Source organism: Columba livia, chromosome 3, assembly GCF_036013475.1.
Source record: "Columba livia isolate bColLiv1 breed racing homer chromosome 3, bColLiv1.pat.W.v2, whole genome shotgun sequence".
Classification (NCBI taxonomy): Eukaryota; Metazoa; Chordata; class Aves; order Columbiformes; family Columbidae; genus Columba; species Columba livia.
The window spans coordinates 94624615-94647884 of record NC_088604.1 but is presented as its reverse complement, the minus strand read 5'-3'; the positions used below and the strand labels follow the sequence as shown (position 1 = coordinate 94647884).

The following is a 23270-nucleotide window of genomic DNA, read 5'->3' as shown; positions in this document are numbered from 1 at the left end:
TACATGATCCGTGAGGGTCATTGTTTTCCTCTTGTAGTTCTCTCAGAACCAGAAACGTATGTGTTTTGCATAAAGTTGATTCTTATAGGTCTTATTTCAATGTTATAGAAACAGCTGGTGAAGACTCAAGCTTTATTTACTGTAACTGGATTATTTTTTTTTAAGTATTATGATTACTTCAAGCCATACTAGTTGTTTTGAACTGGTGCTGATGTATAATGTAATCTTGCTAATCAACATATTTTGTTATTGTCTCATATTTCAACACTTAATAAGGAGGAGTATAGTGACTATCAATTTATTTCCATAATTCATGGAAGTCAGCATAGCTCAAAATAAGAACATAATTACCCTATCAGGTCAGACCTGTCTAGCTTAGTGGCAATAGGAGACACTAATTACTTTTAATATTTTTGATCTATATGGCTAATTTACATCAACTAAAAGACTGACTGTGAGATGAAAACTAGTTGCTCAATTTGAAGTACTTTAATTATATCACTCATTATACCATTTAAATGCTATAGTAATAGAAATAAAAATACATACATGGCTAAAAAGTAGTGGCTTATGTTTCTCTTCACAAAATTTATAAGTTTTCTCATTGGGATTAAACATTTTAAAGGCACTGAACAGCCAGAGCCTCTCTTGATACTTTACTCAACAACTGGCAGGATTGGACCTCATCACCTTTTCCCATTTGAAGTGATGGGGAAAGCTCCTGCTGACTTCCAGGACAGGTAAGATTCAGGCTTGGAACAACTCGCTATAGATGCTTGTAGGTAGACTCAAACTCCTTTGTGCTTGTTTCTAAGCTTTCGAGTCAGCTCCAGTTTGTGATTCTGGACAAACCAAACTATTAAGGTAATAATTCACTTATGAGGCACAGTGAAGGTATGGATTCTGGTCTATATAGGCTTCATTATAATACTGCTTAGAATATATATTTGTATAAAGGCTTTGCTTTTGAGTCTCGGAGAAGCAATGAACAACAGATGGACTGTCTATACAATACCATACTGATGACTGATGTGGTTAGCAAAATCCTACCAGGATGTAAGCAGCTTATTAAGTATGAGATGACACAATAACTATAATATTCAGATGGAAAATGAGTACCCACATCAGGCTGCAGATGAACCTTGTACAGAAAGAGCTGTAAAGAAAAAGGCATGTATATGGACAGGACATGGTTTTGTGCTGGAGTGTTGTCATGGACATGCGTGAACAAGCACACTGAGAACAGGAGTGTGTTAGGGCACTTTGCAGACAACATACCTAACCAAGTCTTTGCCCCTGACATCCTTCTTTATGAGGCAAGATTAGCATTGGAGACCCCAGAATGTAATCCAAACAGCTCTGGTGCCAAAATATCTGCTGAGATGACCACACATACAGAGAAACACCTAACAGCTAAAAGGACTCCAGGGACAAACTTGCATCTGGTCAACTTCTTCACAGGGTATGGGTGCATCTAATTACAAAAGTACCATTGTTGGGACAGTTTACAATATGTATAATATGAAGAAGAATAAAGCACCTGGAAAAGACTCACTGACTGATCAGGAGCCCCCTGGAGCTCTTTGAATACCTGGAAAAAGAGAAGTTGCAGTTTTCTAAATCACAGTGGTTAAGCATTTTGAAAAGAATAAATGACAAGTTCTCTCTGTGTTCTCATTTGTGGTCTGGCAACCAAATAATTATTGCATTGGGGTGAACTACTGAAACAATTTTCAAAAGAGACACTGGAAAGTGAAATTCTCTTCACCCAGTACTTGGTGTCTAGGCCTTTTTATAAATCTTCTCATGCTGGTTTGATCCTGATTCTTAGGTATATTTTATGGGACTGAACACCTCTTAACTAATTTTTAAGAAACAATAGCTCCTCAAAAGAAGTTAACTGAGGACCTGCTTAGCCCTGGTTTCTGAGCAGAACCACAGGTGACCAAGCTCTGTCTTAATGCTTATGATCTGGTTCTTTGAGACACCTATTATACCACAGGACTTTGGTAGAGTTCAGGTGTTCAGGCACAAGTTGTCATAAAAACAGTTTGAGTGGAGCCTTTATTTTAAGTCCTTAGGTCTCTGAAGCTGGGAGTTATCTAATCCAGAGGTGCCTTAATTTTTATTTTGAAATTTCCATGGCTCACGGTGCCTCTGGATGGATGAAGAACTATTGATTATTCTGGACATTGCTCTACATGTTGTGGTTATTTACCCACTTACCATTCAGTGTGAAATACAGAAAATTTCTGTGATAGGAAGTAAATCTGTAAGTAGCACTGCAGTTGTTACCCCAGACTGGTGGACTGAAAATGTAACAATTTGGTACCCTAAATCACTCAAGCATAGATGATTACTCAAGGAGTAGGCAATTATTCACATAGACACACCAATTCTAGTGATAATCAGAAAAATTACTCCCTTGTTCAAAGGGAGTGTTATAGCTCCCTTTCATGTCTGATAACCCACACGCATAATAGCCTTAAGGACTGGGCTCAATTTCCTCAAATTATGTCCCCCGTTATAAGGAGGACATAGGAAAATTCTGATGTATGCTTTACTAGAAAAGCTAGTGAACTTACATTTAACCTATAGATTAAAGCCAAGCCATGTGAGCCTTTATCACTGGAAGAACAAACACCTGAATAAAACACATATGACATCTCAGTTTAATGAGCTTTGTGGTTGATACATATATTAAAGGAATATTTTCTGTACTTAATTAGGATTACAAAAAAACCCAAGAAGTGGTAACTTTTTGCTTTCTCAAACATGTAATAGCTGCAAACATTTAAGCAACTTGTTTTTCTAATGTTAATGATGTGAAAGGAAAATATGTTTAAAAAATAAAACAAAACAACCACAACCAACAAACCAACTAAACCAAACCAACCAACCAAAGAAACCCAAAACAAACCACCACACCTGGAGAGTTCTTGGAATAAAAGCAGAAAAAGACAGTTTGACATTTCTTACTTCTGCAAGAAGCCACATGGCTCAAAAAGAAGTGGCATTTAGTAGAAACTGATTTTGATAATTTTTCTGTTCCCTTGTTTCCCAACACACTTCTTGGGCTACTTTGACTCGAGATTCCTGCTGCACAGGAGCATCCATGACCCAGATGCTCCTGTGTCGGTCATGTCGCTGTGCTGTGTTCTTGATTGCATGGTGCAGAGGCAGCATCCAGCAGGGTGTGTGCAGCATGCTGCTGCTACCTGTGACTGATACTGCACTGTTGGTTTTCATAAACTGATAAACTTACGTGAAGTAAGTACAGTGGTAATCTAAGTAATGCTTGATGTTGTTGCAGCTACTCCTTCCCCATTTACTAATGCATCTTCCTCTCTTTCACAAAGTGCTGAGATCCTTTAGCAGTGCAGCAGATTGTTTTGGTTTTTTAAAGGACCTTTTAGCCAAAGATTTCAGAACATCTGTGAGCCCCTGACAATTAAAGCTTCCCTGCTGTGATTATACCCAATTTATTACAAATGACAAAACTGAGACAAAGAGATAGTTACAACAGTATCTGTCCTATCTAATTTTCTATATCTTGTGGTAGAGACTTGCATTTGAAAAGCCTTTAATTTATTCTAGATAGTATCATATATAAGTAATCCTGCTACTTGGATTTCTTTTAATTTTCTTTCAGATAAGATTGTTCTGGGTTTTCTTTGTTTTTTAAATTGTAGATTTTGCTGAAACTTTAATTACTTGGGGTAAAAAATTTACCTGTGCACAGCACTAGACTGCACTTAATTCAGTGAAATCGTTGCATTAAACTATTGCAATTTCCAGGCATTTTGACTGAAAGATCATTGAGATAAGACAAGTAAGATAAAACTTAAGTATAAGGCTGCTTGCGTTTTGGATCCTGAGCAATGCAGAGCGCAATGCATTCTTCTGCTCTCTTCCAGAAGTACCTGGAAAATAGAAAGAGAAATGATCCAATGTGTTTGGGGAGGAACCACACACTCAAAAAAATGAAAACATTGATACTAAGGGAAACAGAACAAGTTCTTTCCTGATTATACTTGTTCTCTTTCCTTATTGGTATATCTTGTGATATTTCAGGGAATTACTCTTCACCATCACTAATACATCATGACATGATGGGGAAGAATGTATATCTGCTTATGGATTAAACAAGGGCAAAGGCATCTATTCTGATCCTGGTGACATGAGGACTGGAACAGAATCATCTCAGTAGAGATATTATTTTAAAGAAATAAGTATCTATGAATTCAATGAAATTTTTCTTGTGGTCATGACTTCTATATTAGCTGTTTCTGTGCCAGTTGCAGAGATGGGCAGAGATCAATCACTGTGCAGCAGCAACGCGTGCAATAAGAGATGCCTGCTGTACAGATCTGATAAACGTCTTAATCCAATATGAACTATGCTGGCAGATCTCTGCCTGTGCATCATGCCATGATTTTGAAAACACACATTTATTGATTGGACTGCAAGACTGGGGATTAATTTAAGATAAGCGATTCCACAGAAGTGGTGGAAGTAATAGAGAAAGGAGGAGATGGCTATGTGCTGGATTCACAGGTGCAAAGAACAGTTCTGTGCACAGCTGGAGGGCTTCAGCTCTGTCAGCAAATGTTTTCAGTGTGGTACAAAAGGTGAAAATGTCAGTGCTACTACTTATTAGATATTTTTCCTGTAGGAAAGAAGACCATTTTTATCATCTGCCTATAATCTGCTGCACTGCATTACATTACCAGTGAGTACACATCATCCTTCATCTTCTTCATGGCGGGCGCTTTATCAGCTTATGCCATCTTCACAAGAGTTAGCAAGTACTTTCCCTTTCTCTTCTCTCTGGAAACTTATTTTCATTGTTTCTTTTCTTTACATATATAATGTTTGTCATGATTATGAAACAGTGATATGCATCCCTACTACAGGAAGAGAGCTGTGCTCTTCATCTGAACCCCAAATCTTGCTGAATTGATGTTGATTAAGCCTGGTCTGAGGCTTAGAGGATCTGCTGTGATTGCTGATTGATGTAGCTGTGCTGTCTACCTTTATGCTTGGCTTTTCGCATGCTGCTTTTTCTTGGTAGTGCTTATCTTTTTTATTTTCCCCATCTTTAATCATAAGAGGTGAACTAGAATGGATGTCCGGCTTTGTTTCCTCTTGAAGACAATTCTGCCCTGAGGAATAATGAAGGCTACTCTAAATCCTGCATTTTCAAATGCTGTGTTTCTGCCCCAGCTGATGCCCAGGCTGGTGTGGGCCAAATACACAGAACTTGTTGTTGGAAGCTGGGAAATAACGTGTTGAACCACGTTATCTCTACTCACGTAGACTGGGCACAGACAAGCAGGCTGTCACCAGCAGATAGAGTCAGCGTTTTACCATCCATGATAACACTCGATGTGCCCTCCTGAAGGGAAAGAACAGATAACCAGTTTTTAATTTTCCATGTCTTGTCACTAGCAGAAAGAAAATACCACAGGAAGTACGGAAATCTTCCCCCCGAAAGAGCACTTCAAACCTGCTTTGTTTCATGAAGCCTATCTAAATATTCAGCTGATCCTCTCTGTCTGGCACTGTTATTATTATTAGCATCAATAAAAACATTCTTCATGGTTCATTGTTCCCCATCATAAAGCAACAACCTGTTGCCCGACTCTTGGGGTTACATTGCTACCAATCTAACCTAGCAGCCTGCAAGGTGCTACAGCTGTGGAAATTACAGAGATAACCTCCTGGAGTACTTCAAGCTCCTCTTCTACTTTTTGGATTCCTAATATCTTTTTAATTATTGAAAAGCAGTTCACGAGTCAGCAGGGAGTTGACAGAAATCGCTAATAGGAGTCCGTCTACACTGGACTGGACTCATCATTATCTTGTCGAGCAGAGGAGCCAGGCTCTTCCCAGCAACAAGGGCTTGACAGCATAGGCTGCTGTAAGCTGCAGTATAACCAAATGTCTTTCAAGATTATTCTGTATTGAATTAGTATTTGATAGTCCCCACGGATTTCATCAGAACAAGAACTAATGGAAATATCTGCCTCCCAAACTAGTTCACTTCTGAAAATGAAAACTAGCTTTTCTCTCTCTTTCTTTTTCCTACAGGCCATTTTTTTATTTTCCCACAAGCCAGTTGAATGAAAAGCATCTGAATCACCTACCACTGTGCTTTCGTATAAACAAGTTCTTGGATATTTATAATATTATCTTGGTCTACCTGATTCCAGTTTGACTTCAGTACAAGGACAAATGCTTCAAGGCAGAAGTAACAGGTGATGTTTTTTTATCACTTGGAGGCATTCTGATGTATTTACAGGCTATACCCTAGGCAGGTTATATTAAAATCCCCACAAAGACCTGATGGAGGATGACAGTGTCTCTGTCCTCAACATACAAGAAAAGACTATTTTTAGGTTGGCAGGAGTTTAGTTATTTTTAATCATAGTTCAAAGCTGAAGGGTGGTGCCTGTTGATGATCTTTTCTCTGAGAAGGAAGGTAATCATATTAATTTCTGTTGCTGGTGCTAGAAGGCTTTACTACTGTTCAGTCTGCTTTGAACTGAAACATGAACTTGCCAGTTAACAAGTGCAAAATGTCACGTACCAGCTGCCATATCCAGATATCTGAATTCTTTTTACTTTTCTCAGTTGTTCCTGGTCCATAAACTATAACCTTAAAAAGCAAACAAACAAAAAATCAGGCAAGAAAGTAATTGATTAATCCCAGTGACCAAAGTGTGCATATTCTTCTTCCTACAGCATTTTAAACATTCTATTTTTACAGAAAAATATTCATAGAAGATGACGTTACTTTTACAGACATTAAAATTCATGCTACGTTTGGTATTCTCATATTGATTCCTACTGATAAAAAGGGAACTGATCACACCTGCCACTCCTTATGGTCCCCTGCATCCTCACTTATCTATTCCTTCTGCCTCCTCCCACTCTCTGCTTTGCATCTACATCCTTCCTGCTTCTGTTCCTGGAACAGCCACTTCCTCCTCATGAACTCTGGGCCCTGTCAAGAGCCCGAGGATGTAGGAAAGATTCTTCCATTAATATTAAAAAAGATTCTTCCATTAACAATAAAAATGTTTTTCCATTAACCTTAAAAAAGCTGAATACCGGACCTTATTTTTCTCATTATATGCTCTTTCTGTGTTCTTTCTGACACTTGGCTGTCAAATATATTGGGTTCTTCAGAGTGTGACTCCAGGTAACCCAGGGAAAGAATATGTTTTGTAAAATATCATCATGCATAGGGCACAGATATCAAGTGGTGACAGCTTTATTTACAGCTGAGCTAGACTGTGGTTGACTAAACTGCGAAGTGCAGCTCTCTGGTGCTGCCCAGTTTTCCTTGTTTCCACCTTCCATAGATTAAGGAGGAGTAAGAAAAAAGTGTATTTACACACACAGATTAGACTTGTTACCAAGAATGCTCTTCAAACATATAGGGAAGCCGAACACACTTGTGAGTAGCATTTGCATCATGCTGGTATTTCTGATTTGGGAAATATGGGGGGGGGGTATGGGATGTGGAGAGAGAGAGAGCTGGTTTAATCCCAAAATAAATGGATTGAAATAAGGTTCAGGTACATTCTGCAAATGGAAGTATCTGAGCTAGGAAGCCCCTGCCCTAAACTAGTCAAATTAATAGAGGCAGACAGACACTCCAAAGGGCAGGGCAGGCTGAGTTCTTCTGTAGGGCTGCATAATTTTCTCTTCTGACTACATATTGTTCCCAGGCCTGGACTCCCTCTGTCTGAACAACAGGCACCTATTTTCTGACCTTTAAAAATATCCCCACCTTTCAGAGAAATTAGACCCCACCTACCTCTGTTTCAAATTTATCTCCGAACATACTCAAGGATTTCTTCTGTTTTATTTCACCCTGATGGTTATTTAACCAGCCTTGGAAGGAAAATGGCTCCATAACAGAAGTGGAATTTAGTGGGAAAGGTGTTTCTTTCAGGAGTTCATCTGTAAGCAAGGCAGAGGGGCTATCAGTAAAGATTGCCTTCCTTGATATTTGCAAATGTTTTACTATTGTTTACAGCTTGAAGGGTTCAATTTACAGTTATCATCGAGCCAGAAGTCAGTTGTAATAGCAAACAGTGCTATGGTGATTATCGGGACTTCTTGCTTGAGGATGTAAGATGCATGTGTTATTTGCGTCTCTTTATGAAGCTGCTTCTTTGAAGCTGATGTCAGAACTGTTGTGCATCCATGCTTGTTAAAAATGCATTCAAACAGTATGCGGTAGACTACCAACTTCTTCCTGGCATGCTCTTTATTCTCTTTCAGGCCAAGTTTTGCACTGTTAAAATATGGTGTACCATCTCTGAGCCTTTCCAGAGTCACCTCTTACATACTCCCACGTAAGTGGAATTAGGCCCATAGAACCAGCTTACTCTTCATTTTTTACACAGTTAGTATTGGCTTTTATGTTTCTTCTCTCATCTGTGCTTTTAAATACACTGACCAAAGTGAAGCAAACTGGTTATTGCAATCTTAAATTTTATAAAATGCCTTTTCTGTGTGTTGTTTTTGGAGTTGTAGCTGTATTTAATTTCCACTAATTCTCTTTGATTTCATTTTAAATAGCTGGAGAACTGAATGCAATTTCAGTGTAGCTGGTGAAATTCAAGATTTGTTCTGTGTGTTGCTGGTATGTGAAATCAGCTTTAGTTATTTACCAGCTCACAGTGAAGTGCAGAGACAGTGCAATCGCCTTGGTGATCCTAAGTAGTTTATTCTGAGATGCCATGGGAGAACGACCATAGAGTAATTTCAAGTAATAATGGCAACTAGATGCAGGAAAAACTCACTAGATGGCTGTCTCCCAAATGCATTGAGGGAATAAACTTGCAGCCAAATATTAGTCTCGGTGCTAGTAATAGAGTAGGTCTTTTTGAAGTATTAGTATATTTCATTACACAGTGTTCTTCTGGTTATTTTCTAAAGTTGTATTTCACTGCTCTGCAGCGGTTTGAATGTATCAATTCGGTTTTTCATGGAAGGCCATTTTGTATGCAGTCTCTGAACAATATGTGAGAAAGTCTGTGCATCTAAGGGATAGCAGCGTACTGAATAAGCTACTGCTGTTTAACAGGTCACAATAAGTACCAAGTATCTATATCCATCTGCAGACAACCTGGGTAGGATGGTAACTCTTTTATTGTAGAAACAGGTTTTGCCATTCAAATTTCTTCTCCATTATACTACATTAAATGGAAGAAGTCAAAATGTTTCTTCAAATTTTGTCTCAGCAGTGCATATTTCAGGAAATACTGAAAGCAATCTGAAGAAATCTGCAGCAAAAGAAGCAATTTTTTGTTTGAAAGCTTTTTGCCTCCAAGTTTTTTTTTTTTTTTAATTTATAAAAAAGCATCCTATTTTACATTTTTTAATTCAAATACTTAACATGTTTTTACTGAAAAGCAAACTCCTCCAGAGAAATTAAGAAGTATCAGAAGGAAAAAGGAAATATCTACAATAGTTTTATTCTAATATGGGCCTGCAAACATTAACAAAATCTAGTCTGAACATTCTACATTTTATTGTTCGATAACACCAAAAAGTAGTGTCAAGGTCATTGACTATTTATTTTCATACTGCAATATGTATTTTGTGGTTTTGTTTGATTGTGTTTTTTTGTGTGGTGGTGTTTGTTTTTTTTTTTTTTTTTTCCTTAATTTTCATGAGTTCATCAAATTTGCTTTATAGGTAATTAGGAATGCTTATATACTTAAATACTTATATCTTAAATTATGAATATGCTTAACTATAGCTGTATTGGAAAGTTGTTTTTTGACTAAGGAAAGATACAAAATAATGGTCTAAAATATTATAACATATATTCACACACAGCAGAAGAGAAGATTTTATCAGAAGGTACTAATTGCAATTTTATAATAAAAATTTTAAAATACTTTGTTTCATTAATAGTAGCAATCTTTACCTTCTAAAGTAATATGAAGATGAAGAGTTTTCTTGTTACCAGAATACAACAGGTCACTCTTGAATTTTTAAAAGCCTTTTGCAATACAAAAAGGTTACCCATTGGCACTAAAATGCATGTCCTGGTTGAGACAGTTAAAAAAATAAAAAGCTACATAGCACCCAGTAGGCTGAGACAAATACCAAGATGCCATGGGTATCCTGATCAGCTCATAGAGTCGTATCTTCTCCACAGGTAAAAAGTTCCAGCATTAAGCTAACAAGCAAGTTTGGATCTCATATGTTGGGGAGTGGACAGCAAAAAGCCGAGGCTGTAGGGTGGGCACTGTGATGTTTTAGGCAAGCAGAACTATGAACGCTCCCCATGAGTTGCAAGGAATTTGGGGTACAAAAATGCCAGTGTACTTGTTTGTGTTATGACCAAGAAGCAACACAAATCTAACAATAAAAAATAAACTTAGAAGTTTGTAATTTAGCTTCTGTCACTTCTTCCCCGTAGATATAATTTTGCTAGTTTTCCTCTCTCTAGTGATCTCTGACTCCAGCTGTCCCGATCAACTGGGACAATGTGCACCCAACAACAGTAAACAGTGGCCTATGCATCCCTAGGGCCAGTGTAAAGTGTAATGCAACTTACAGTTACCATGGAGTGATGCTTGTGATGTACAGGCACTTTTCTAACAGTTCCATTTACTTCCAAACACAGGTGGACTTTTATTTAGACTTTGAGTCTTTGGGACAAGAGCTGTCTTGTGACACTTGTCAGCAGGCCCTGGTCTGTGATGTGGTTTTAGCTTATTACTAATTTTGATGTTAATGACACTTGGCCAGTAATAGCATAACAGCATTTGAAAACTGAGTCTGGATGAAATGAACCTTTAATGCGATCCAGTATGATGATTTGATTATCTGTTACTGCAGAACAAACAAGAAAGCACTGTGATGATGAAGTGTATGACATATGTGTGACATTATTAATAGCCTACTTGACTGAGTCCTCATTTAGCCCTGAGACTTATCCCTTCCATGATGCTGAAAGCTGCAGGTGCCCTTGTGAACTTGAGCTAATGAGCTACCATGAGCGGGATCCAGTATTTTGCGATCTCACACACATCAGAGTTGAAGCCTGGTGCTCCCAAAGGAACTGAGTGTGCCTTATCAGCCTAATGGATTATATTGCTCAGCCTGTACATTTCAAGAAGTGTGAGCTGGTGTGTTTCTAGAGTTCTTATGTTTTAGTAGTACTGTGAGACAAAGAGACAACGTATTTAATGATGATAAGGCTAAAAATATGCCAGCAAAGTGCAAGAAGACAGCAATTCTAAGCTAGTGAGCTCAAATTCTTTTGTATTTATCTTCAAGTGATGTATCACTAAGTGGAACATCAAATCTAATATTGTCTTACATGTTGAGGAGACACATCTAAATAGTTCAATAGTAAAGTCTGTTTTTCTAGATCATCACTATTAAATATTCTTATCATAGCAATGTGTTCTTTATGGGGTTTATAGCTCTTTTCAGCTTTAAATTAGAATGCGATGATATCATGTGAAGCCGAAAAATACATGATGTCTGCTGAATGAATTTGTAAATATTTAAAAAGGAATTTGCAGGTTTTAGAGGAAGCTGATTTCAGTTAAACAATAGAGACCGTACTGAGACTGAGAATATGAAGCTGTGCAAAAATGGAGAGAACAGCTTCCAAGAAAACAGCCATTGAATGGCTCAAGCAAGGCCATCTAAGGAAGAGTTTGAACTTGCTGTGAGTAGTGTACTTCTGACAGCAATGAAGAGGACAGGCAAAAGAGGACTACCACTGGCCTTTCAGGTATATGCGGGTATATTTGCTTACCCCAAACTTGTATATCACACAGAAGCTCCCCCTTCCGTATCCCAGTGACGTGCCTAAGCTTTCTTGTCAAGAAATCGAACTACTGTTCTCCCAGAGTGTTTTTCTTGAGCACTAGTATCCCCAGGCTCTTCCCATAGCTCCCTTGCAAACCTTGTTTCTTTGTGATTTGTTGCAAAGAGAAATAAAGCACATGAAATACAATATGTTGAATAGTGTCAACTCTCAAACTGATTACATGTTTGCTTTATGAAAAACTATATTTTCCAGTGGCATGGCATCCTTCACTTCTAGGCAGCACATTCTGGATGGAAAAATCTTCAAATCTTTAAATCACCTCACATGTTCTTACTAATGATGAAAGTGCCTCCAGCCTGTGCTGCCTCAGAAACAAGTCTATCCCTGCATGCAGTAGCCCCATCTCCATGCAAGAACGTGAGAAAGTCCCTTACAAATGGTGTCTCCCTCTGTGAAAGCAAAAGACATCCTTATCCAAAGTGGAGCATTTATATCCTCTTTGTTTTGTAATCCTTTAACTGAGGATAAAATGGTCAGACTAGGGATAAGGAGCTCATAAGTTATATTAGAATTATGTATTCATTTATTTCTGTCCACTTTGTAATCATCCCTTCCAGCTATTAAAGAATACTACATCATGATGAACAATTCTGATGCAACAGTTTTGCAGCATTTCACTTTTAATTGCCAATGACAGCAATAATATAAAACCCAGGATGTTTTTCCCACATGTGCCTACCTAATTCCTATGAAAAGTCTGCTTTACTCTTAATGTTAACAGAAATGTCAATGAGACTAGTAGGAGTTAATACCTCTGCAGAGAAAACCTGTGGACTGAAGGATGTAATTTCAGGCATCTAGGTTTGAAAAATCATGTAGTTAGCTCATTCCATATAAAAATCCAGCATTGACGATGACTGATTACTTTGGGGGTAGTTGGTTCATTTCATTGTTGTTCAGTATAGATGCAGAAACATTTAGCTGAAAATACAGCACTTGGTGTAATCATACATTTCCCTATGTAACTGTATTTGTTTTTGTAGCATGCCCTGAGAATTGGCATGACTGCTAATTTATGACTTGTCCCTGTAATTATTTCTAGGCACATTTTTCTTTGTGTCATTAAATCTATGCTGGAAACTAAACACCACTTTTTTTTTCTTTCCTTCCCCTAATTGAAGCAAGTTTGAGGAAAGCTTTCAAAAAATATTTTGTAATAAAGAAATATAGCTTTTTTAAAAGGAGATATCACCAGCCAGAAGTAATGAAATAAATTAGAACAACAAAATTGCAAGATTTAGGCCATAATTCTGTTAAAAGGATCTTCATGATACAGCTAGGTCATTGTAATTAAGAATTATAAATTTTATTGAGAAATACTGACCACTGTTCCAATCCCCAAATCAGGAATCTTAATTTTTGTTTCTGAATCTGCCTTTTATGTGACTGTGGGCATTTCATTAATCATCTTTGTGCTTAACTTCTGCAACCATGGAAGAGGAATAGGATATTTCATTATAACAAGTGTTCAGACCTCACTACATGTGTAAAATAAGGATCTGTAGAGCATGTGGGGTAGCTATTACTACTAAATAGACTTAGAAACACTAGTGAAAATGTCAGACAGACTCCATTAGTGAGTTTTCCGTTTCAAATGTTGCTGTCTGGGGAGCATTTAAGAACATAAGGAAGAAAGAAGCCATCTTATTAGAGAAGACAAAACTGCTGTGAAACTGCTCTGAGCTTTAGAGCTCTTAAAAATATTAGATATTTTTCACTAAAGTCTAAACAGAAAGGAAAACAAATTTATAGGGCATTTCTTCCAATTTCCCTGGTAGGTTTATTGTATACATTGTGTACTAAGAGTCAGTAGTGCCTTGGTTCCCATGGTGAGGCATTAGGAGAGCTCCACAATATTACAGTTTATGTTCTGCCTCTCTTTGAGGAGGCTCAGCTGAGACTATTGTGGGAGAAGCCGAAGTCTTCCTGGAGACTTTCCTTTGGTGAATGTTGTCATTAGCAGTTCTGGGCTCTGGGAGCCTAAAGAACTTTTGGGAGAGGTCCTGGCTCCAGAGAACAAGCATCCTGCAGTCCTGGTTTTTGGATTATACATTTAGTTTGGGATTACAAAATCTGGTAGAAGTTTTCACATGGCAAATTATAGCAACCAGACCCCAGATGTTGCGACTCTATTTATGTATTAAATGTTGCTGACTTAGGTTGGTTCATCTGAGCTCTTAATCTCCATTACTGACCATATACTCATTTAGGACCGGTGTGGTGTGGAAAGTTGTTAAATATGAAGGGAGGGGAAATGAATTAAGCCAGTTAGAGGTTGCATGGTGTATTGTATTCTGTGTATTCTGGTGTATTCTGCCCCTTTCTTCCACCTATGTACCCTTTGCAGTTCAGGTGGGCTTCAGGAGAGATATGAACATGACTTGGAAGTTACTTAAAGGATTTAGGTGTGTGTGTACCAATGTGGACATCTTTGCCAGAATAGAGACAATGAGGATGACCTAAAAAATGACTAGATTCGAGTTCTTGATAAAAGTTATAGAGACAGTGTCTCAGAGAATTGTGCAATTATGGTGGGTCTAGGGAGTTTAAAATGTTTGTGTGTCAGTTTGAATACTTTTCAGTTCTAGAGACCTCTTGGTGGCTAATTGCACAATAAATTCCCTAGAGGAACACTCCTTAATATGTAAATGCCGTTTCTTTTTTTACAAGTACTTAGAGAAGAAGTAAGTAACATATTACAGAAGAGAAGGAGCAATCTATCTAGATGTTTGAAGTACTTAACAGATATGAGAAAAGAGAATCAAATACTCTGTTTTCTAAAGAGCTTCATAGCAAATAAGACTCATTTCCAAATCATGATTCATATTATAATAAAATAAAACCACACACGCAAAGAAACCACAGAAACCTCACAATGATAGTTTCTTTAGAATTATTTCAGTGTACCTACATCAGAAATGCACAAGTGTCTATACAGTTATTTTAAGGTCAGAAGAATGGCCCTATGTTTGCCCTCATGTAAAAGAAGACACAATTTCTTCTTCTCCCTGTTTTTAGTTTTCTGAGGTAGTTTTAATTGAATTAATATTGTTCACTAGCCAGTTATCTTTATTCTTTAGCTTTTTCCTATTTTCAGTTATTAACACTCTTCTCTTTTGATCCAGTTGCTTTTATATACCAGTGAAACAAGACTGAACAGCAAATATTGTCTACAGACATTGCACTGGATTAGCTACAGAGGATGACAGTACAGAAGCGGATTTTTATAGCACTGAGCTCACCCTTACAGCTTTTTTTAAATAGCATTACTAAAACCAGAAAACAGTTGTTTATAGACCATGCCCATGGTATTCCTACTCCAACTGACAGAAGAAAGCACCCAATTTTTCATACTCTTTCAGATCCTTAGCATTTATCTGCTCTGAATCACAAGCGTAGTACTGTGCTGTATTCTGACAATACTAACCAGATTTTAAGTCCAGACTGTAAATTACCCTAGATACCTCTAGAATTGATGAAAGTTTTGCTAGTGAAGTCACCACAGGACTGATACTTGTATTATATGTCTCTGTGTCCGCTGACAATAAAACTTCTGGGAGAATTAAAATTTCACTGATGATCAGAAGTAGATTGCTTAATTTGGATAAACAAAAGTCTAACATTCTACCCTATGCCATTCATGTTCTTAAACATAATTTTTTAAAAAGTCAAACTTACGAAAAGTCTTTTCTCTCTGTGGTTTTTGGGTTATTTTGTTTTGTTTTGTTTTTTTTTTTCCCCATAAAATATCCCATAAGGGGAGCCTGGATTATTTCAATGAGCATGGCAGGATAAACTTTTGAATTTCTGGACACTTTTACAAACAACATTCAGCCATCACTGTTTATTAGAACTGGGGTTTGTCTGTCTGAACTTTCTTTTGTCCTCTTGACTATAAAATTAGGAAGAATTTGAAACCTTGTGAGAATCTTGCTTCTAGTCCGATTCACCTGAAAGTAGCAGGAGTTTTTTTGGTAACTGTGATTCCTCACGTCAAAAATTGTGTAATGTAAACCATACTAAACTATCTTGAGTGTTCCATGTTTAGATTATACCCTAATATGTTCACCCTCATTGACAGAAGGAGGGAAGAGTTTTTTCAGGTTTTATTTCCACATGTGGTAACAAAAGAGGCCAGTAATTCAGTACAAAACAGTTCCAGGGAAGATGCCTCAAGTAAGGATTGCATGGAATATATTTTTTCTGATTGTATTTCGCCTGTTGGTATTTGAGTCCCTCTTAGAAAAATGCATCTTTTTAATAGGTTCTTCTGCCTCTTCATATATTCTGAGTACCTTGCTTTCAGAGGGACTTGTCCTAGTGTTGGCTGAGCCAAAACCCATCAATAAAGCCTGTACTTTTTTTTTTTAAAGCAATTGTAGCTTGATTGATTCTATTTATAGCTTCCCCCTATGAGTGAGCTGCAGTCAAGGGTTTCTTTCAAGATGTTTTTCTTCAATTTTATTCCATTTCTCTCTAAAAAGGGGAGGCACGAGTTCAGGATTATGTAGAGATGAACCTGAGAGTGTTTCAGCTGGCACTTTTAAACTGAGGGGTTTCTGGATTTTCAGAGGAGAAACTCGGGAATAAAAAAAGGCTGAAACCCAGTCCTCCACCTAGGCCAGCTCAAATCTTTTTAAACGTGTCTTGAGTGAAACATCATGAGAAACTGGTAGTAGCTTGTTCCATGTTACAAGTGTCGTGCTGGTTGTTGAATTCTGCCTCTTAAGGAAAAAGAGAGATGCTGAGGAAATAAATCTAAGCCTTTTTTCTCTATCAGTTGAATATGCCTCCAGAAGAAACATATTACCAGCTTACTTATATTTCAGTCAAATTTTGTTTGATTTTTTTTTTTTTAAACACAAATCTCAGTTATTTACAGGAGCTGCTAGCTAAAACTTCTGTAACTAAAAATCTGGGGTATTTTCCTCATGTATAAGACATCACTGAGTCTTTAAGCTTCTTATTGTCCATGAGAACTAAAATTCAAAAACCTGGAGCTCCTCCCCAGGCTGAAAGCCGTGTAGCTTTGTTCATTGATTTTCTTTTATATCTTTTTTTTTCTTATAGCAAGAGTTAAGCCATGAGCATTTCAAATATTTGTTGTCTTGACTTAGCAGCTAGTCCAAGAGGAGAAGCCATTCAGGGGAAAAACATGTATTGAGCTCTGAGCAAAATAACTACTTTTACTTGTTTTTTTCTTTTTCCTGGCTTAAATGGAAATCTCTCATGCCTTGTGCTCTTTTTACAGCTTCTGAATAAATTACAAGGGAAAAGCTTCTGTACTGGATTTATCAATAACAATGTCTCAGATTTCTGTGTTTAAAAAAAGTTTCAAGATGTATCATAGCTTCTGATTGATTGTCAGGTTTGTTCTTTAGCTCTAATCTGCAAAAATATTAACAATATAAATCTTTAATGTTTTTTTTTTCTGCACTGCTATAATTAATTTGTTACTGACATATAAGCTCTTAGCTCAGACTGGTGAGGGAAGCTTATTGGAAATCACTGTATTGAACAAGGATAGTATGTGTGAGATATTTTTGTTATTACAGCAGCATCTAGAGGCTTCATCTGAAATTATTTTGCCTTTGCTAGACACTGTATGAACACACAATGAGAGAGAGCACCTGCCCTACGTACCCCCACGCCCTTGCAAAAAACCCCAAACAAAACACAAACACAAAACCCCCACAAACTTGACAAACAAACACACCTAAAGAAATGCACACAGAAAAACAACAACAACAACAAATACAAACAAACACACACAACCACAAAAACCCAAACACAACACCACCACCACAACAACAACAAAACCACCAACACCCAAACATGTCACACAGGTGACATTCTCAAATTAAAATAACTCACTTTGGTGAAAGAAAAAAAAAAAGTAAAATCTTGGAAATGACAATATTTTGTCTGTAAGAAACAGAACCTTTTTCTGAGAAGTACATTTCCTAGTCAGCCAAAGAGCCAATGCCCAAATCTGGTTCAGCTGCAAAGGCTTTTGGGCACAGTTTCTGACTAGTTTACCATTTCTTAATTGCAAAGGCTTGTAAGATTGCTATTCCATACATAAGTATCTTCTGTGAACTTTTCATGTTGGTGATGATCATTTAGTCAACTATTTTTAAGAAAGGTAATGCTCATGCAAAAAACATCTTTCCTCAATTTTAGGATTTGAGTAAGAAGCTTGTTCTTGAACTTTGTTCTCAGATGGCAGGCAGTGACATTTTTATGGTGACTATCAAGCTGAGAAATGGGATAGACATGGAAATAATGCTTCACTAGAACTTTTGCCTCTCATAGAGTAATTAATAAAAATCATCCTACTTAAGATATTTGGGAATGAACATGGAGATGAAGGAGAGCTGGTTCCAAAAACTTCTTGGAGAGCTGAACTAAATTAAACTTGCAGCAAGAGCTATGGAATTGAAGTTGTTATGAGTGTGACTGAAGGATGATATTAAAGTTCATCATGTAGTGGTAAGAGTGGTGTAACTGGGTATTATGGCGTTTTATGTGTGCACATGCAGTGCACCTGAGCCATAAGTTTCCTGGTTGGTGCAGGATATCTGCCAATAAGTCATCTGCATAGATGTGACAACAGATTGATTTGAAACAACAAACCTCGCTGAGCAACGGGATTGACTGAACAGCATTTTACTAACTGGTGCAGGAACTCTCCAGGTGGGAATCTCAGGCTGTCCTGGAGATCCCGCAGGCAGGTCCTGCTGGGCTTACGCTGACTTATACTTTCTCACGTGTTCATTAAGGACCTGGCAAAGTCATGGAGACTCTCCAAGTAGTTCTGCAGCAGAACTAACGAGGTTGCTCCTAACTAAACCATGTGCAAGTAGTCCATAGAAACTTTCCTGCAGGTGCAGAAATGGTCACATAGTGAAGTCTTTTTCACATAGTTAAGACAGGTGGGTGGTATTTTGCACATTGTTTACATTTATCAATAGCAATGGATCATACACATGCTGAATGTTTATGTAGAGCTGTCAGCCAACAGACCTGTAAGATTTCAGCAAAACAAGTTTCCCATTGAAGGTGGTGTTGCAAGTATCCTTGCAATAGAGACTTTGGTTGAAATATAGGAAGCAACCATCATGTTTGAGAGATCTGATTCAAAAAGATACTAATCATTTTCTTTAAGAGTCACTCTGTGTCCTGTATCTCTGTCTAACAGACTCAAGAGTAGAGTTACAACTGGAGTATCTGCTCCATTGTGGAAGTTGCAATCACTATCCACAAACAGAGGCAAAATAAAAAATAGGGCAAGATGGCATGGTAATAAAATGTTAAACGGATCAGACCCTACATGAATTAAAAGTATCTCTTTTTCTCTAGGTGTACTTATTTCCCGAGAGCAGATGGCAGTGTATAGTTATAGACAAAGGAGTACAAGTAGGTATAGAGTGTGTAGACTCAACTCACAAAAATCTCATTCTGTCAGAAATGAAATTTTGTTCATATAAGTCTTAAATGGCATGCAACGGTAGAGATAATGAGATGTTGCACTGTACAGTTACCTGACAGGCCATTATGATGGCATCACATGAACAACCAAGATGCTGTTGGTAATCATGTACATGGATTTTATTTGTAGCTGGGGTACTAAAAGGAATTACTTCCTGAAATAACTTTTATTTACGTAATCAGAAAGGAAAACAGAAACTTAGTCATTTTATCTGGACAGAATTAGCACTGTTCAATCAGATACAATAATTGTTCTAATTCTGAAATAAATTTGCATTACCTGGATTTGGTTTCCCAGTTTGATATTGTCTTGAATTGAAAAACCTGGAATAATAAACATTTAAACACCAGTAAAAAAAGTCATGTTGCGTAGGTTGACAAAACCCAAGCAGTAATATTGGCCATTAAGCTTTGTGCTGAGAATGGATGTGCCAGATCCTCAGCTGGTATCACATGTACTCAATAGGACTATGCTTATTTTATTGATAGAGGGTTTGTCTGAAAGTCTTCCAAAATTCATGTCACTAACCAATTTCCGTGTTCACTTTTAGCAACTGCTTAACAAATCAATGAGTTAATTATGACATTCACACATTTCCTAGAAAGCATCTCTCTACCAAATTTGCCAATGTCCTGATTATTCATGAATAATACCGATTAAAAGTACTTAGATTAAAGCAAGAGTGAAACAACCCCTAAGGCAATTTAATGTTTTACCTAGTTAACCTACCATCAATTCAGTGTTAATTTTTCATTCAGTTCTTTTTGCACTTAGCAGCAATGTTCTTTCACTTGTTCAAAATTTATGTTCCAGATAGATCTGAAGAACGCTTGATTTTTAAATTTAAAAAAAACAAGAGTTTGAGGTACACAAGATATGATTAAAAATCTGTAGAGCAGCAATTAATTTTTAACAAGTCTATATAAAGTACAGCATAAACAGAAAATTAACCATGCAAGTCACAGACTGATTAAGATGTATTAAATCAATGTTAACTGTTCTTTTAAAATTTACACAGAAGAAAAGCTTACTCTTGAATTATTGGTTTAAGTTGAGTGCCGAGATCTTCACAGTGAAACCATTTTTCAAAGAGGACGTTAGTTGATTCACCAACATAGTATCTGACAAAGTAAAAACATTAGACAGTCCTTCTATTAACTGATCACGCAGCTTCAGACTTTCCAAGAAAATAGCTACTTGATGTGTGTAAGAGCTTGTTATTCTGAAGCCTAGAGTACTTTGTTCTGAAGAATGCTTATTTAGGGAAGCTTTCTGTTTCCCTCATTAGATGACTGGTGGGTGGAGTGCTCAAATTTCTGTTGAGGGGCCTATAGTTCTGCTGATCAGCCACAGATAGGTCGCCAAATTCCTTGAGTGAGCTTTCCAGATTCAGTCTTAGAAACCGATTGGTGCTGTAGTCCCTTGGGACCAATAGATCTCATTGTGGATGTACTTATTGCAAAAATAACTGGCCCCAAATACCATTTCCAGTAATTGCTTCCATGCAGTTAGAAGATAAATGCTCATATTTAAGAGAGTTGGCTTGCATGTTGTCCACGCATGGACTGATAAGAATACAAGGTGGCTTATGGACTTGTTTGCAAAAAAAATGGATGGTTGTCAGCTGCATAAGTATGGGGAGTGTTGTTTAGCCTCACCCATGTGAAGAGGTACTTAGTGCTTCCCTTGCAGTATTTTATGTCTTAAGAAATAAATTAACTGTGCTGAGATCAATAGGTTAAGGTTGCTGTGATCTATGGAATGGAAAATATAGAATTTACCTAGAGAAATAAAGAAAGACTCCATGGAGTAGCCGGGGAGCGATGCTCCAGTACAGCTACTCATACTGTGACTGATTGTAAATAGATGCTGTGTTTCCTTTGTGCCCCATGATTTGAGTTTGCATCATAGGAATCACTACAGCAGGAACCATCTGAACCACTAGAGGACAAGCCTTACAAGGAGCAGTCCAAGTGCAGCAGTGACCAGACCTGAGTTGCGTTTGGTGCCCCATAACTCCAAGCAACTCACCACCTCTCCTGTCCTGAGTGACCACCAGAACAGACAGACCCCAATGTCATGGACTAAATGAACTCAATGGATATTTTGTGGAGATTTTTGGACATTTTACACAGGTGGCTCATAGACAAAGAGAATGGTATCAGTGTATTACATCAAAGGATGGGAAGGATGGTGGTGGGTAATGAGAATGTATTGGATAGTGTGAGACCTGAGCATGATATAAATGGTGTGGAACAAGGGGTGGAGAATGTGCTGATTTTGGCTGGGATAGAGTTAATTTTCTTCATAGTAGCCAGTATGGGGCTGGGCTTTGGATTTGTGCTGGAAACAATGTTCAGAGTACAGGGATGTCTTCCTTAATGCTGTGCATACCCCACCAGCCAGTGGGCTGGGGGTGCACAAGAAGTTGGGAGGGGACACAGCTGGGACAGCTGACCCCAACTGACCAAAGGGATATTCCATACCATATGACATCATGCTCAGTATACAAAGCTCAGGGAATAAGGAAGGAGGGGACATCTAGCGTTACAGCATTTTTCTTCCCAAGTAATGATTACATGTGACTGAGCCCTGATTTCCTGGAAGCAGTGAGCAAATCACTCGTTTTGCTTTGCTTACATGTGCAGCTTTTGCTTTACCTATTAAACTGCCTTTATCTCAGCCCATGAGTTTTCTCATTTTTATTCTTCTGATTCTCTCCCCTATCCCACTGGGGGGATTGAGCGAGTGGCTGGGTCGTGCTTAGTTGCCAGCTGAGGTTCAACCACGACAGTGTTAAAGTGACTGGAATGTGTGTTTGAAGAGAGGAAGCAAAGCTTATATAATTATACTGGTTCTCACATTTTGCAAAAACGGGGTACTTGGAAGAGAGTAACGTTATTAATGCCTCTAAAATGAAAAAAGCTGTGCTATGAGCACAAGTTTTAAACACAGAGAATCTGCAGAGAACAGAGATGTTACAAATGTCTCTGCTGGGAAAACGCTTTGCAGCTAGGATGGACTTTGCACCTTACCAGGGGTTAAAGAAACCAACCACACAACCAACAGCCACCTGAGTTGTTTCTGTGCTTGTTTGCCATAGGATTAAGATTAGCTAGTTCATTTTTCTTACAGTGCAAAGCATGTAATTATTACTTAGGTTGAAACACTGGGACAGGCTACTTATTCTTCACTTGTACAATAATAGGCATGTTGAGGCCTCTGATTTATGACTGAGGCTTGTAGGCATGGTAAATAACGGACCAGTAATGTGATATTAGAGCTTGAGTCAGCATACTTCAAAGTTCATTACAACTTCCTCTTGTACAGTCTTTGCTGTAGGTGACTGAGAGTGAATACAATTTGAGAAGATTTGAGGTTCTGGTCGTAAATCCCCATCTCTCCCAGAAGCTCACAGACAATGTAGGTTCAAAAGTATGACATGATGGTTCACTTCCAAAACTTCAGGTATTTTTGTTCATCAGGCAGTGTGAAAACAAGAGCACTAAAAACCAATTATTTTTTCCACCTGCAAACCATGCTTTTAGTTTAATTTCTCTTCAAGAGCATGACTACACTAGAGTGTAAATCTCTAGATATACCTGGGATCCCTAAAAAGCCATTCAGCATTTCTCTGACTCATACAATTCACAGACATCATATACAAGGCAGGGTATTTTACTTAAAGTTACCTAAAGCTACTTAAGTTCCTTTAGTACAAATATTGATATCTGAATGACTGGCAAATTGTTTCTAGTTCAAAGTAAGGGTTTTTTTTCTTTCTTTTTTTTTTTTTTTAATAATGCAAGTGCTTATGATTCACAGACCTGGTATGAAAGAATAAAAAAAGACAAGTGCATAGATTACAGATGTTTTAAATGAACGGGATATGTGTTT

The 23270-nt window shown here is 37.7% G+C and overlaps 1 protein-coding gene and 1 long non-coding RNA gene across 4 annotated transcripts in view; one reads left to right on the top strand and one right to left on the bottom strand.

Annotated features, from left to right (window-relative positions):
• The first annotated feature begins 559 nt into the window (after positions 1-559).
• Positions 560-7138, top strand: LOC135579117 (uncharacterized). Its single transcript, XR_010471594.1, has 3 exons — positions 560-740; positions 4676-4732; positions 6094-7138. It is a non-coding gene; the product is annotated as an uncharacterized LOC135579117 (long non-coding RNA).
• HAAO (3-hydroxyanthranilate 3,4-dioxygenase) overlaps positions 2650-23270 on the bottom strand; it is a 39173-nt gene continuing 18552 nt past the window's right edge. For 2 of the 3 annotated variants that reach the window (XM_021300183.2, XM_005511723.3), the window contains 6 exons: positions 20405-20494; positions 19653-19696; positions 7829-7974; positions 6593-6661; positions 5316-5398; positions 2650-3923 (listed from right to left, as the gene is read on the bottom strand). In XM_021300183.2, the coding sequence (XP_021155858.1) occupies positions 3845-3923; positions 5316-5398; positions 6593-6661; positions 7829-7974; positions 19653-19696; positions 20405-20494 (511 nt within the window). In that variant the 3' untranslated portion in view covers positions 2650-3844. The remainder of the gene's footprint in view (positions 3924-5315; positions 5399-6592; positions 6662-7828; positions 7975-19652; positions 19697-20404; positions 20495-23270) is intronic. The other variant, XM_065058308.1, reaches the window with a different exon arrangement.